General features: G+C 41.8%; 2 protein-coding genes across 4 annotated transcripts in view; one reads left to right on the forward strand and one right to left on the reverse strand.

The window, feature by feature from the left end:
* Nucleotides 1–350: 350 nt before the first annotated feature.
* On the reverse strand, nucleotides 351–14754 carry ARV1 (ARV1 homolog, fatty acid homeostasis modulator). 2 transcript variants are annotated; one of them, XM_083606128.1, is made up of 6 exons: nucleotides 8873–8902; nucleotides 7956–8018; nucleotides 6529–6648; nucleotides 5737–5890; nucleotides 3224–3448; nucleotides 351–1930 (listed from the first exon to the last, which is right to left on the reverse strand). In XM_083606128.1, the coding sequence occupies exons 1-6, from the start codon at nucleotides 8885–8887 to the stop codon at nucleotides 1824–1826; spliced, it is 684 nt and encodes a 227-aa protein (XP_083462254.1). In that variant the 5' UTR covers nucleotides 8888–8902; the 3' UTR covers nucleotides 351–1823. The 2 variants fall into 2 exon arrangements, with proteins under 2 accessions (XP_083462254.1, XP_083462253.1); XM_083606127.1 differs by lacking the exons at nucleotides 7956–8018; nucleotides 8873–8902 and adding an exon at nucleotides 14620–14754.
* Nucleotides 14755–15007: 253 nt separating this feature from the next.
* The window catches only part of TTC13 (tetratricopeptide repeat domain 13), a gene marked incomplete at its 5' end in the record, with an annotated part of 30233 nt that continues 29499 nt past the window's right edge, over nucleotides 15008–15741 (forward strand). For both annotated transcript variants that reach the window (XM_083606014.1, XM_083606015.1), the window contains one exon: nucleotides 15008–15257. In XM_083606014.1, the coding sequence (XP_083462140.1) occupies nucleotides 15008–15257 (250 nt within the window). The remainder of the gene's footprint in view (nucleotides 15258–15741) is intronic.

Consider the following 15741-nt stretch of genomic DNA (forward strand, 5'->3'; position numbering starts at 1 on the left):
AAGTTCAGTGGTAAAAAGAGGATTCCTGTGCCACTCTAGATACAGGGACCACCAGGAACATTTAGTCCTTAGCCTAGTTGTTGCCTTTAAGCATAATAGAGAACAGCTGACATTCTTGTCTATGTGAGAACATCATAGACTCATAGAAGTGTAGAGCTGGGAGTGCTGCACTTGAGAACAACACTGAAATGGGGCAAAACTTATGTGATGAACCTGCCTCTGACCAGGTATTGGCTTTCCATTTTTTTCTTCTGCTTTCTGATTTGGTTTTAATAACTGAATTTTATTATATTACCTTTTATATGTAACTACTTGATAGTTCATCACAGAAATGACAAGTGACATATAAATTCTCAAAATAAAATATTATTTGAAATGAAAGGCAGTACAGAAATGTTACCCAAAAAAGCAAGGGTAAGGAAGGATATTAAACATCAACACAGATTCCTAATACCTCTACTAGTTCTGAGTTCTGAGTTCACTGCAAAGTTTATCAAATATATCAGAGGGCTTCTCATTGAACACCAAAATTCACCTAGACCACCTTCATGTTTGAACCTTATAATTAAGTATAAATAAAACAGATGCCTCAGCTTCTATGAACACAATTCAATGGAACAGAACTGCAAAGCCATTGGGTGGGGAGCTCCAGAAGTCATCCTACCTAACCCACTTGGTTTGGGGTAGAAAAAAAAATTAATAGCATACAACTTTTCAAGTATAAGCTGTTGTTTCCCAATGCGGCAGTTAATTACAATTAATTTTGGGAGACAATTATCTATTCCAGCTACCTCCTGTTACCATTGCCCTAATTAAATATGCTATTGTCCACAGAATGAAGTTTTACTGTACATTCCAAATACACTTGAATCATACATAGGCATCACTCCTATGTACCCAGGTAGAGCTTACTTTTGAGTAAACGTGTAATAAGCCTGTCAAGTTCATTTTCAGGGAAACATAAGAGCAGTACAATTCTTTATGCACTTACTCAGAATTAAGTTCCATCACATTACTCTCAGGTAAGTGGGTATAGAATAGCCGCTTAAATCTTTTCAAAAAGAACTTTAAATATGCCTCTTACATAAAGATCAAAATTAAGAGATTTAGAAATGAAGCCCACAAAGCATCTTTATTATTTGAGTATGTAGCAACATCAAATTTAAAATGTGATTATCCCTCAGATAAGTAGCGCAGCTGCCAGCAATATCAAAGTAATGCCCTTGCAAAGGAAGCAAGTGCTCCAGGCTTATACTTGTCTACTCAGAAGTTAGCCCCACCAAATTTAATGGGGCTTACTCGTAGGTAGGTAGAGGATTTCAGCCTTAACTTTACTGCAATCAGTATGCCATGTCATTGGTTTGCTGTTCATTCTGATGTAACAGCTTTCAAAAGGTGGTCAGACGAGGTGTCATAGGGTATCATTTTGTCTCCATTTCCACATATGCTCCCCCCCCCATAATGAAACTACTAATCAGGCTTTTTTTAAAATACAAAACACTAAACAGTGTAGTAGAAAAATGGACCACAACTGGATCCATAAATATCTAGGACAGCAGTACCACCAGTCCAATACATTTTTGACAAATGAAAAATACTGAAGTACGTTATAGAACTAACTACATTCCATCAGTGCATCATTGCACTCTTCCTATTACTATCTCCTCTTCAGCATGGAACATTTTCTTTATGTTCATTGTCTCTTTACCACTGCATTTATAACAAACAGGTAGTAAACAGTGGCAAAATAAATGACTCAAAAAACATCATTTCCTTTATATCTTCAAGTAATTCCACCTAAAACAAACTAAATCAAGATTGCTTCAAACATTCCATCCTATCCTCTGGAACAAGCTGATGATAGCATTTTCAAAAATTAATCCACTCACAATAGCCACCAGACAAAGTTTTCGGCTTGTATTCAACGTAACTGCAAAAGAAAGGGAAAATGGGGTGGGTTCAATTCCTAGTAGTTTTCCAACTGTGGTTATGAATGAATTAGTCTGGACAAAAATCACATTTCTAGTTAATATGTGATGGCTATGTGAATAAAATATGCAGGACTGGGAACAGGTAAGTTGTGTTAAACATTATCACAGTTGCAAACTAATCATTTAAGCAGGAGTGGGCAACCTTTGTTCCATCAAGGGCTGAATTCTTTTGGAGCTAATCTCTCAAGGCTGCATGTTGTGGGGGTCAGGACTTATCACCCCCCCATCTGTTAATACTATCACCACCCAAAACTTCCCTCCCTCACATTATCCCTCTATCCCTCCCCCTCCAATCTTTTTCTTTCTTTCTTTCTTTCTTTCTTTCTTTCTTTCTTTCTTTCTTTCTTTCTTTCTCCCTCCCCCCCCTCTCCCTCTGCCACCTCACTTTTGCCTTCCAAGGGACCACAACCGCACTAAGGAAAAATGGCACAATTTTGGCCCAGCATTCCTTTCTAGTAATCTAGTCATTTCTGTGAGATCTTTTGCAACCCAGTTCCTTCCCAGTGATCCAGCCTTCACCATTACTGCCAAGAAAATGAGAAAGAGGCAGTCCAGACTGACCACAAAGCACAGTAGAAAGAGTGTCTTTCCAAAGGACACTCTACTACTCTACCTACCATGCTCTGTGGTTTGGCGCCTGCCTCTCTTTTGTTCTTTTTTAGATGTTTATGAAAGAACTGCATTACTTGGAGGGCAGGGTGAAGAAGCAACACTGTCCTTGTGCCACCAGCTGGATCATTGGGAAGGAACCCACTTTTCCTGAAATACTGCATCAGTGATACAGAACACCTCTATACTTGCTAGAACAGACAAGGGCAAACAGACACGTTTACCCAAGTATGGGATGTAATGCATATGAACAAACTAACATAATAGTACATGTTCAAGGCAAAATGAAAAACTGTTATTCCTTTGGATTATTGTGCAACTACTGTTGTAATGTCAGCTTTGCTGAGTCAAAGATTTAGCTTTCAGTCTTTGCTATCTTTTGCACGCTGTACAGATTTCACATTTATTCAAGTATGCTGTCAGGCACTCCAATCTCTCTTTCTAGTTTCCACTCTCTGAATAAAGTTTCCTTCTTTGATGTTTTACATCTTAATGCTGAATGCCTGCCTCATGTAGTCAAAACCATGAAGATGGGGTGGCACCTCTATGTCTGGGCTGAACAAATGCCCCAATCCTGACTTGCTTTACAACTTACAATTCTACAAGAGTAAAATTAGGAATACCTCTAATTGCTTGTGAGTTTGAGGTCAAGACGAACACTTTAATGAGCAAGAGGCACAAATGAGTATAGTCATGTTCCCAAATAACAGCTGGAATCAACAGAAGTTTTCCATAGCTGGATAGCAGCAATGCTTTCAGAAGAAAGGTGAAATCTGCCTTGGTTGTCAGGACTACAGCTCTTGCTAGCCACAAAGCAGTGAAGATGCCAATCAAATAGGCAGTTTGTTCTGAATGAGAGAGATATATATTTATTAAGGCATTTATTAAACAGTTAGTCATTAGAAGGTATACCAGAAATTTTACTACATAAATTTGCTAGGTGCCTTAAAGTAGTTTTCTGTGGAAAAGAGTACATTTTGGATTGGATTAGATGTAGCAAGATGTATGTATGACATTTGTTAGTTACTTTACCTTGCCCAAGGCAACTCAAAGCAACTTACAAACAAATGAACAAAAAAACCCACATAGATACATTAAAGCCAGTTGCCGAGGGGAGGGGGAAACCCCGACAACTTCAGAGAACGAACAGAGTCATGGGGAAGGAGGCAGTCCCTAGGCACCATGCTTTGTGGAAGTTTAAGATGTGATAACCAACACCTTGCACTGTGCTTAGAAATGGGGAGCTAGGCATGACTAAAATCAGAAATGGCCAGAAACAGGCACAATTGACACACCAGCTGAAGCTGAGCAAAAGTACTTCTGGTCACACAGTCATTGAATATCCAGGAGCAAAGCTGGGCCCATGAGCACTCCCAAACTATGAACCTCATCTTTCAAAGGGAGCACAGCCCCATAACACCTCTGTCATGTCCAAACTGAGTTTCAGCTTGTTTGTATGTATGTAGCTTATCAGTAACCTCAAGGAATGGTTCAAAGCCTCCACACCCTCCCTGTGAAATGTTAAGCTGATAGAGAGCTGCATACCATTCACACACTAGTGACAACCAACTTCAAACTTCTGGGTAACCTCTCCTATGAGTTTTAAGGTGGCTATTAAAGAGCATAAGGCACAGCCTTGAACCCTGTTAGACACGACCAGTCATCCCAGTGCAGGTCAGCCCACTACTGAACCACCACCTAGTTCTGCTCCCCATCACAATTTTGTGACTGGCTTCAAATGGTGGCTCCTGGGATTCTAGTGGGAAAACAGTAGAACTGGAAGCCTGAGACCTGCCCTCCTCAATGCAGGTCGCTATTGTTCCAATTTGAAAAGAGTCTGAGAAACAAGTAATTTTCACAAGGCTAATCAAGGGGCTTTTGGCTGAAAATGGATTTGGGCTCTGTCTCCCAGACCCAACCCCAACATTCTCTGCTGTAAAATACTTGCACTCACAAGTGCCCTGCAATACTTTTTCATACATAACTATTCGAAGACAGAGGTCCTCTGGCTGGGACGGAGCGATATGGGATTGAGGGGGCAACTCCCATCTCTTGCGGGGGTGCAAATAGTGCCAGCATCGTCCGTTAAGAGTTTGGGTGTAATCTTCGATACCTCCCTCTCTATGGAGGCGCAGATTACAGCTATAACAAAGGCGGCATTTTTTCATCTCCGCCAAGCTAAGCAGTTGGCTCCTTATCTCTCTCGCCCTGACCTAGCCACTGTGATCCACGCGACGGTCACCTCCAGACTGGATTATTTTAACTCGCTCTACATGGGGCTGCCCTTGAGACTGACCCAGAAACTCCAGCGGGTGCAGAATGCCGCGGTGAGACTCCTTATGGGGTCTTCGCTGCGAGATCATATTCATCCGGTACTATACCAGCTGCACTGGCTCCCGGTGGAGTACAGGATCAGGTTTAAGGTGCTGGTTTTAACCTTTAAAGCCCTATACGGCCTAGGACCCTCGTACCTACGGGACCGCCTCTCCTGGTATGTCCCACAGAGAAATTTACGGTCTGCAAATAAAAACATCCTGAAGATCCCAGGCCACAGAGAGGTTAGGCTGGCCTCAACTAGACGGGCTTTCTCGGCCGCAGCTCCAATCTGGTGGAACGCTCTGTCACAAGAGACTAGGGCCCTGCGGGACCTGACATCTTTCCGCAGGGCCTGCAAGACAGAGCTGTTCCACCAGGCCTTTGGTCAGGGCGCAGCCTGACCCCCTCCTCTGGCAAACTGCACAGAATTTTGCTTAATGGTTGCCATCAATTTGATTTTAATTTGATTTTAATTAATTTTATAATGAATGTTTTTAGAATGTTGGATTATTTTGATTGTTGTTAGCCGCCCTGAGCCCAGCTTCGGTTGGGGAGGGCAGGATATAAATAAAATTTATTATTATTATTATTATTATAACTACCCATTCAGATTGGTGGGATACTGTCAATTCTTGATTGTTGAGCATCCTTCAAGCAGATTATGTGAAGTCAAGTGAGACATTACGGGAAAAGAAACTAACAATACAACACATCCACTGTACACTAATAATTACAATGCATTCAAACCAGTTTAAAATGTTTAGATAAAAAGAACCTAGAAATAATATTTGGAGCAATGACAAATTATACTGGATCTTACCCAGAGACGCTATCCCAAACATTCGATAAAAATCCCATTCCTTGGCATATCTAATTAAATCATCAGGTTCAGTGTTTTGGCTTGAATCCTGTAACTGCAACCATCTGATATATGCCTCACAAAGCAAACAGAATATGCAAAGCTTCCCATGAATCTGAAATATGAAATAGCATTAGTTTCAGAGGCCCGTGGACATCAGGCATTTAACACTATTGTTTACCATTACAAACTATGTTTTTTTTTTGCAAGTTTTATTGGTGTTAGATGCATATGTCATCATAGAAGTCAGCTGTCTCATACTAGAAGACGTAGAATGGAAAAAGGAAAGACTGAAGGAGCCTAACTGAGGGCTGCCTCCACAGAGATGTGATGGTGCACATCTTTCCCATCCAGGGACTTGCAACATACATATGGAAATGCACTGACTGCAAGAATAACTAAATGTAACTTGGCTCATAATCAGACTTCTGAATAACAGAACATCTTCCAGAGCACTGCTACACACTGTGCTGCCCAAGGAGCTCAATTATTATTCATTCAGTTAATATGTTATATGGGCTTTAGAGTGACTTTCATGAGTTGTAATTATTTTTTGCCGTGGTGGGGAACAGGACAAGACAAAACCTCCAGAAAAGGATGCAAGCTGAAGTTAATATAAGTACTACATGGAAAGGAAGAAGGAAAGACCAGTTTCACACCAAATATTTTCATTATGCCTCTCATAACTTTCTAACAAGAACCGCATATCTTACACTAAATTAAGATAAGAAGGGAAAGCCCCCAGGAACTTACATTTATCTTCGTATTGAACAGTATATGTCTATAAGCCTGTGCTTTGCATAAGATAGCATTAATTAAGATGATAACAGGATCATATTCTATATACTTGTCCACTGGTTTCTGACAGGATTTCTGAAAGTAACAGAGCAAGAACAAGTTAAAACATCACACAGTAATATTGCAGTGATATAGATACCATTACAGCTCTTGATAATTCAATGTAGCCTCATTTTCAGTCTAATACAACAAAAAACATTCATCTGAAAATGCTGCCTTGATAGCAAAATATTTATACCTTCACAATTCATCCAACCATAGTGTTGGCTATGGTGAATGTTTTTGACTCAGCACACCAAGTTGCAGTGAATTGCCATACATAGAAAAATGCATAGAAGCTCATAAAATATTACCACCAAGGCTGTCTATTTTTATCCACGTGAACAGGAATTTACATTTCAATATTTCATCATACACTGTTGAAAGGCAGATATTTTAGGCTTAATTCTATACTACTTATTAGATTGAAACAGAGTCATGTGGTGTACAAGATGATCTGCAAGGACCATAAAAATATCTGCAAGCTTCTTTAAGACCCTGTCAATGAAAAAGGTGGGGCATAAACTGATGATGATGATGATCCAGTCCTTCAATGCTTGGCACAGATGCATTCCAGAATTGCAGTAGTCATAGCCCATGGGGTGGTGGTGTGTTGTAGCAGCAGCAGCAGCAGCACTAAAGACAAGCTTAATGTTAATAATAATTAGAAAGGGACTAAAAAATAAAATAGCAAATGCCAAATTAATATTATATGCCTGTGGTATGTCCACATACAGTTAATCTGTTCCTGATACCATCATCTCAAAAGTATTGCCGAGCTGGAAAAGACTAATAAAGGCAGACTGATAGAGGCTCATAAAATTATGGATGATGGAGAGAGAATGTGTAGAAACAAATTATTTTCCCTCCCAGAACAAAAAATCTGTGTTCTTCAGTGAAATTGGCTGGGGTCCACAAACACCACCACCAAGTAGCTAGCAGTGAAAACTATAACTAGTGACAGATTATTCTGCCCTGTATACACTATGACTGGAGTATCTACATTTTCAAAAAACCACCAGCAACAAAGCATAGCAGACAGTAATCCCCCCCCCAATAGCAATAGAGTGCTCTTGTACTGGAATTTTTTATTAGTGTCATGTGCTTGAGGAGAAGGGTTGTTACAAACCCCAAATGTGTATATACTGCCCAACGTTCTAAAAACTCCTTGCCAGGCAATGATGATACAGAAACATTATATTTGCCTCCTTGCATCAGGAAGCAAGGGTGCCTCACCAGTCACTAGAAATAATGGTTGGCTGCTGTATTGTTGGATAAACTCATGAGCATATCACAATGTTCACTGATAGGAATAGTTTCTCTCTTGTGGTATTGCTACTTACTAAAATTTTCTTTGACAAAGATGTTAAATTGCACCCAGCAAAATAGAAAGATACACTTGTTACCTGAAAATGAAAAGTATGTGCCAACAGCAAGAACAATCAGTCATATCAAAGCATTCATGTTCATGCAAAATTTATAAAATCTGCCAACTTCTTTTATGCAAGCAAATACTGGATTTTATATACTTTCTGCTGAAGGAATTGCTTTTGTCCAGAAGACAGATAACATGTAGCAAAGACTATAAAATAGCAGCTCCATTTTAGTTTTTATGTGAGGAAAATACATTTTTCTAGTAGTTAAATGATAATAAAATGCTGCCAAAGGACAGTTTGACATTGAAAAGATGTGACAGTAGTTAAAATGTGTTTTATTGCCATCTTTCAGTGCAGCTTCTTTTATCTAGATTTCTCATCAACTACCTTGGCTGCCAGTTATTATTAATAAAAAAGTGAGCTTTACATCATGCTGTAAGCCTTAAGGACATCCAGTTTGCAATTTATATTTATATTATGGTATGCACTGAGCAAGACCTCAGCTATCTAGGTTCTTTTCCCCATCCAAATAAGAGCTTATCAGCCTCAACTTGGTGTCCACACTATTGCCCATTTTCAGAATGGTGGATCACTGTTGGGGAGATGCTTAAGTGGTTTTAAACTTGTGCTCTGAAGATTCTTCAGTGATTAGTTAGCAATGGCTAACTAATCATTTTGCACATTCTGGAATTTTCTGCTATCGGAATGTTGGTCGTGTTCTAGGCCAAAACCTCACTCCATGCAAAAAAAATCAGTGAATGCCAACAGAACAGGACAGCACCTATGTTTCTGCCTCCTCTGCCAATGTTTCCCTTCCCACTGTAGACAAATAAGAAAGGATATGAGGGGAAAGCCCCTCCTATAAAAAGTACAATTTTTATTACTATTTTGCAACCCATTCTTATGTTGTCTGGGCTTGTTTCCCTGTTACTTTTTTATTCCACACCACACACTGGAACTTAGAACACTTCATAATGGTCATCATGACAAATATATAAATATATTTAAATGCCATCATAACCCTAGCCATACAATATTCTTAAATACATTCTATTTCAAATTCTATTATTGCTTGGTGTTTTTAGACCATAAGCTGCACTGACGTTGATGATGAGATGAGAGAGTCATTTGTTAAACGTCATGAGGAAGATCCAGAAATAAAGGAATGTACAGGAAACAGCCAGGACAGCAGGAATACAAGACAGAGGAAATACAAGAAAGAGCAGAGTAAGAGGCAAGATCAAGAGAAATAAACTGATACCCTATTTGCACCATACATTTACAGCTCTATTATACCACTTTAAGTAGTCATACCTTTCCTCAAATAATCCTAGAAGTTGTAGTTTGTTAAGTGTTTGGAGAGGCAACCCCCATTTTCCTTAAAAAGGTAAAGGTAAAGGGACCCCTGACCATTCGGTCCAGTCACAAACGACTCTGGGGTTGCGGTGCTCATCTCGCTCTATAGGCCAAAGGAGCCGGTGTTTGTCCGCAGACAGCTTCCAGGTCATGTGGCCAGCATGACTAAGCTACTTCTGGCGAACCAGAGAAGCGCATGGAAGCGCCGTTTACCTTCCCGCCGGAGCGGTACCTATTTATCTACTTGCACTTGGACGTGCTTTTACAGAGCTACAATTCCCAGAGTGCTTAAACAATCCAATCATCTTCCCTGGGAACTCTGGAAACTGTAGCTCTGTGAGCGGAACAGTATGTCCCAACAACACTCTGAACACTTAAAGTGCAGTTCCCAGGATTCTTTGGGGGAAGCTATTACTGTTTAAGGGGGTATGAAACTACTGTATTTTTAAATGTGCTGTACAGATGGGGAATATATAAGGATACATAAAGGTAGGAGTTTTAATTTCTGTTATTAACTTTCTGCACAAATAGTTTATCAAGAGTAAGACAATATTTTCAGAGCCCAAGAGGCAGATATTTGTTTAGACAGCTCTTAACTACAACTAGGTTCATAGAGAAAATGTGCACAAGTTGCACAGGTTTCTTTTTTTCTTTTCTTTTTTTTTTTACAAAGTCTTGATAAAGAGGCTCTCTATGTTCATGGCATGTGCCTTCAAGCTCTACAGAAGAAAAAGCCAGTGTCAACTCTACCTTAGAAACTTGGCTGCTGTCAAGCAACACAACATAATTCCTAAAGTAACAGGCAGAAAATGCTAAATGGCAGCATCAGATACCATCAGAAGTACAAGAGGTAAGTGAAAGGAAAGCACAAGGCATAGGCATCCTGAAGCCCCACAAATCTAGCTAGAAGGATGTCCACAGATGAGTAGCACAGCAAGGGACAAGACAATTTGAAGATCCTTTGCTTTGCTAGAAAAAATGAGCTGCAGTTTATATTAAATTTTATTTCTAAAAATGTTTGTAGTCAAGACAGATAATGAAGAATGCTTGGATAAAAATTAGTTGCAACACTCAGCCTTTGGGAGGTAGAAACAGGAAAGAGTTAAAAGAAAATAAAAAGAGAAAGCCAATTAGCCAGGCGCTTGATGAGCCTGAAACAAGTCAGAGAGATGGACTAAGGACATGTTTAATTAAATATAGCATGAACTCTATTAAGGAACAGATTATAACTATAATTAAATGAAGTCGTGCTGGTTTTTCAAAACAGGAAATCAGAAAGTGTGTTCTAAGAACAACAGATTAAAAACAGGTACAGGATACAAAACTGAAGAAGTCTTTCATCCTTATTCAGCTTCAGATCCTTTATTTGCATTGTATGTTAAATATCTGGAACTGAATAAGCAAAAATTCAAATATATTTTGATAACTGAAGTTTAGCTGTTTGGTTATCAAAAAATTGTCCTATGTGAACTGCCCTGAGATTAATAATAATAATAATAATAATAATAATAATAATAATAATTTATTCAGATGTTTTCGGAATACGCAGGCATAAAGCTTACTTAAATACATACACAAAGTTACATGATTTTTCATAAGCCTTACAAGTTGAAGGTACCCCCTCTCCCCCACCCCTTTAAACACACAATAGGGCATTCTCTAAATAACAGTGCATTAAGTACATTCTACAATTTATGGAGACATATATTACACTTGAGTCCCCGTTTTGTGTATAAAATCAACAAGGAAAATTCATGCTGTAAGCCTGTCAGAGATGTATTCTATCAGTCTTTGATAAAGAACTGCACTCAAATAATTGCATAACAAGTATGTCTAGATGAACCAATACCCCAATTTCTTTTTCTGAACTGCAGTCATGAACAATAAAGGTTGTTCAGGCAGTGATTTGATTACCAAGGCAAACCACATTGAAGTTTTATTACAATCAAGTGGTATATGAATCTTGTTAATTAGTTAGTTAGTTAAAGGTAAAGGGACCACTGACCGTTAGGTCCAGTCACAGATGACTCTAGGGTTGCAGTGCTCATCTTGCTCTATAGGCCGAGTAGCCGGCGTTTGTCCACAGACCGCTTCTGGGTCATGTGGCCAGCATGACTAAGCCGCTTCTGGCAAACCAGAGCAGCGCACAGAAACGCCGTTTACCTTCCTGCTGGAGTGGTACCTATGTATCTACTTGCACTTGACGTGCTTTCGAACTGCTAGGTTGGCAGGAGCTGGGAACGAGCAACGGGAGCTCACCCCATCGCAGGGATTCGAGCCGCCGACCTTCTGATCAGCAAGCCCTAGGCTCTGTGGTTTAGACCACAGCACCTAGTTAGTTAGTTGAATGAATGAATGATTTTTAGAAGATACAAAAAGGACAAGGGGGAGAGAGGCCAGTTGTATCTGAGCCTTCCATCAGCAGAAAGGCTCCTCAAGCTTATGGAATAAATTTTGGGGGCACACACAGCAGGTTGTAGGGAAGTGGAATAGGCAAAAACTGCTTCTCTCCCCCGTTACACTGTACAAAAGAGCCATTCATAAGCACAAAGAATGTCATTGGATGCAACCCATTGCAACTGCAATACAATGCCAGTGGAGCTGTACCCTCAAGTCAGCATAATGAAGGAATTGCCAATTTTTGGAGGCCTATGGACATATCTGCAAACTGGAAAAAACTGTTGTTAGTGCCATATACACTACTATTTATATTACTGGTTACAATACAATGTTTCCTCCAAGTCTTATTTCAACTGGGACACACGCACAGTAGGCATCTGAGAAAGCCTCTGAGTGCATGTGTGCCTGTGGGTACCAAATTCCTGGCATAATGGAAAGCAGCGGATCTAGCTTAAGGCCAGTGGATCATCCTTTACCGTTTATACAGTGTTTTTATTTTAAAAAATAAAACCAAAAACACAGCCACTGCCCAAAAGTTTACAAACCAGTAAGATGAAAACATAAAACAGGATAAGGCAAGAAATAGGAAAGATTTTGGTTGCTTTCTGCTCTGCCCCCACATGCAGTGTTGATTTATTTCATTTGCACAGAGGTACCAAGAAAGTAGGAGACAGTGGAAGAGCTTTTGTTGTACCTTTCCTTCACCAAACCACAGTACAAGTGAAAGAGAGTCTTCTCACCTAATGGATGGGGCACTCCTGATAAAATGATTTTTGTATTCTTAATCCAAAATGTAAAAACTAGAACACAAAGAACTAGATACAAATTTAAAAACAAATTAAGGAAGGCAAAAAAATAGGATAGAAATATGGATCAGAAATGCCAAAAAAAAAAAAAAGGAAATTAGAGGTTTCAGATATCAGAACTCATCAATGCCTCAAGAGATTTTTTTGGGGGGGGGGGTATTTCCTGTACTCCTTAAGGAGACAGTGGTGGAACCACTGTCTGAGAAACCTAGTCTAGATTCCTTGGCTTTGGGGAATCCATTCAGTTCCAAATCTACAAAATCTGAACAAGGACACCAATTATTAGTTCTATTCCAGGCCAAACTGAGACAAAATCTGCCTCAAATGACTTAAGCCCATGGAGGATGATGGAGAGCCAAATGGGACTTAAAGGCACAATCTTTCTCGGGAGGACAGACCCAGAAGGTGGTACTAGGGGACTTTTGTTGCTTTATTCTTTGTCCACTGAAATTTCTAGTGCCTCAAGTTCTGTCTTCTCCCTCATGCTTATCAACATTTATATGCAATACATAGGCTTGGGCTGATAGGCTATCAGGGCAAGCAGAACTACCACTCTTCCCCACCGCCTAATATGACAGTTTCAACCCTAAACAAGTGTCTAGGGTTGATAGTAAGGCTGCATCAGAGCTAACAAGATGAAGCTTCACCCACATAGAATGTTATGACTTAGGAAACATGCTAATTTTGATGGAGGCTGAGATCTGACTTTGGCCTCAGTACTATCTATTGAGGCACTGGTGGTGCTGGTTGCTAGGAGTGCTTTTTTAGCAGTTTAGGCTGGTTCAGCAACTATGACCCTACCTAGAGAAAGCTGACTTTGTGGCCTAGCTGACCTAGCCACATTGATGCATGCCTTGACTGCATACATGTTGGATTACTATAATGCACTGTATGTTGTTCCCTCCCTTGATGACTGTTCAGAAATGACAACTGGTACAGAATGCAGCAGCTAGAACACTTGTGAAAGCTGAGTGTGCAGATTATATAACAACAAAAACAACAACAATTTATTTGTACCCTGCCCATCTGACTGTGTTGGCCCAGTCACTCCAGAATGTATAAAAACATAGTAAAACATTAAACCTTAAAAAGTTTCCCTATACAGGGCTGCCTTCAGATGTTTCCTAAATATAAATATATATACAGTGGTACCTCGGTTTATGAACTGAATCCGTTCCGGAAGTCCGTTCTTAAACTGAAACCATTCTTAAACCAAGGCACGCTTTTCCTAATGAGGCCTCCTGCCGCCAGTGCCCTTCCACTATTCAAATTCTGTTCTTAGACCAAGGTAAAGTTCACAAACCAGGACACTACTTCCGGTTTTGTGGAGTTCGTAAACCGAATCATTCGTAAACAGGACTGTTCTTAAACTGAGGTACCATTGTAATTACTCATCTGCTTGACATCTGATGGGATGGTATTCCACAGGGTGGGCGCCACTATCGAGAAGGCCCTCTGCCATGTAAACACAGTAGCAACCATCCAAATTATACTGGGGTTTGAATGATCAAGTTCTACTAAAGGTCTAGGTGAATAAGATACATTTTTACATGGCAGGCTGAACAACCCTGAGAACACCTGTGCCTTGAAGGGGAGAGAATTCCACTGTCAGGTGAGAGACAGGGAGGGTTAATTCCATGAACCACACTATGAACTCTGCTTGCTGGTGAGACTAAGACTCCCTCCACCCATCTCTATCTAAGGGCTTGCCCTGCCACACTTATGCAAAGTCTAAACACCTCACTTCAGTTCCACGCACGTGGACAGCCACGTGCAACCCCCCCCCCCACGTGGACCGCCATAGTACAATCCACATGCCTTTTCCTACTTGCAGAATTAGCAATCCTAATACGTACCCATAAAAGTACGTTATTGTTGTTATTACTGAAGTGCAGCCAATCCATATTCTAGTTACTGAAGAGTTCGGAAAACTATTCGCATACTTTATAATCTATTACTAACCCCACCCCCGTCTCCCTTCCATGGGCAAGTATCTCTACCCAGCCCCCCTCTATTTCCTTCCGATCTCCTCGCTCGGCCCGATACTTCTCTCTCAAAACATGACTCACGCAGATAGAAATACGCAGCACGCCACGCTGGTAATCCTTGTACAGCTCAGGAGCCTTCCTACTGCACTCAATGCACCTATAAGCTCCGGGTTCTTCCATCTCCCTCGGGAGTCCTGAGCCGCAAGATCCCGTTGCCACAGAAACGGCCGTCCCCTCTTCTCGGCCTCGTTCACTTCCGGGTTCCGCGAGCAGAGGCGGGGAAACAGGAGCAGCCGCAGAGCATCTTGGCCTTCGTAGTTCACGAGCCTCTCGAAGCTCCGCGGAGACCCGGCGGCTACAAACTACAATTCCCAGAAAGCAACCCGGTCCACCCGTTCCTCGCCGGGTCCCGGCGCAAAAGAGGGAAACGCAAAAAAGTTAAGTTACTGTGCGCAGGCGCGCTGGGAAGATGGCACCTGCCGCTGCGTTCGGGGGCCGTTGGCCAAGTGTCAGTGCGCCGTCGGGGCTGCTCTCGACGCTGCTGTGGCTGCTGGCGGCGACTCGGCTGGCGCTCGCTCTGACGGAGCAGTACCCGTCGTTATCGCTTCTTAGGCAGGAGCCACGCCGTCAGCAGGGCCAAGGGAGCAGAGGCTGCCCGGAGTTCCTGGCGGCTGAGTGGGGAGGGGAGCAGTACGCGGCGGCCGCAGCCGGCGACTGTGGTGAGTGACGGGAGGGAGGGAGGGAGGGAGGAAAGAGCCAGCGACGGTTGCTCGGCTTTCTGGCGGGGAGGGGGAGCCACGCCGCCGCCCTCCTCCCTCTTCGGGTCCTTCCTGAGGCGGTGGGATCATGAGGCGGCTGAGTGGGCTGTACCATTTCAGGGCACAGGTGGAGGGGGGAGATAAGAAGCTCTCTCAGCCCAGCAGTCAGAGGGATCTCTGCTAGACCCTTCCATGCTTTGCTTTGGCTCTTATCTACCTAGAGGACCACCCTACCTCCCAGCAATTTCATATTCCGCGCCTGCGTTTTGAAGTGGTACAGCCCGGCTCTCCGCCTCCTTATGACTCGACACTTCATTCCGCTGCATGTGTGGACCGGGCCTGAGGGGAGGAAGGGCAGGGCGCGCCCTTCGCTTCTCTTTCCGAAGTGTGCTCCGCTCCGCTTGCTTAAGGGAGAGGCGGCAAGTCTCGGCTGGCTAGAAAGCGG

The sequence above is a fragment of the Podarcis filfolensis genome (genome assembly GCF_964270895.1).
Source record: "Podarcis filfolensis genome assembly, chromosome: 3".
NCBI lineage: Eukaryota > Metazoa > Chordata > Lepidosauria > Squamata > Lacertidae > Podarcis > Podarcis filfolensis.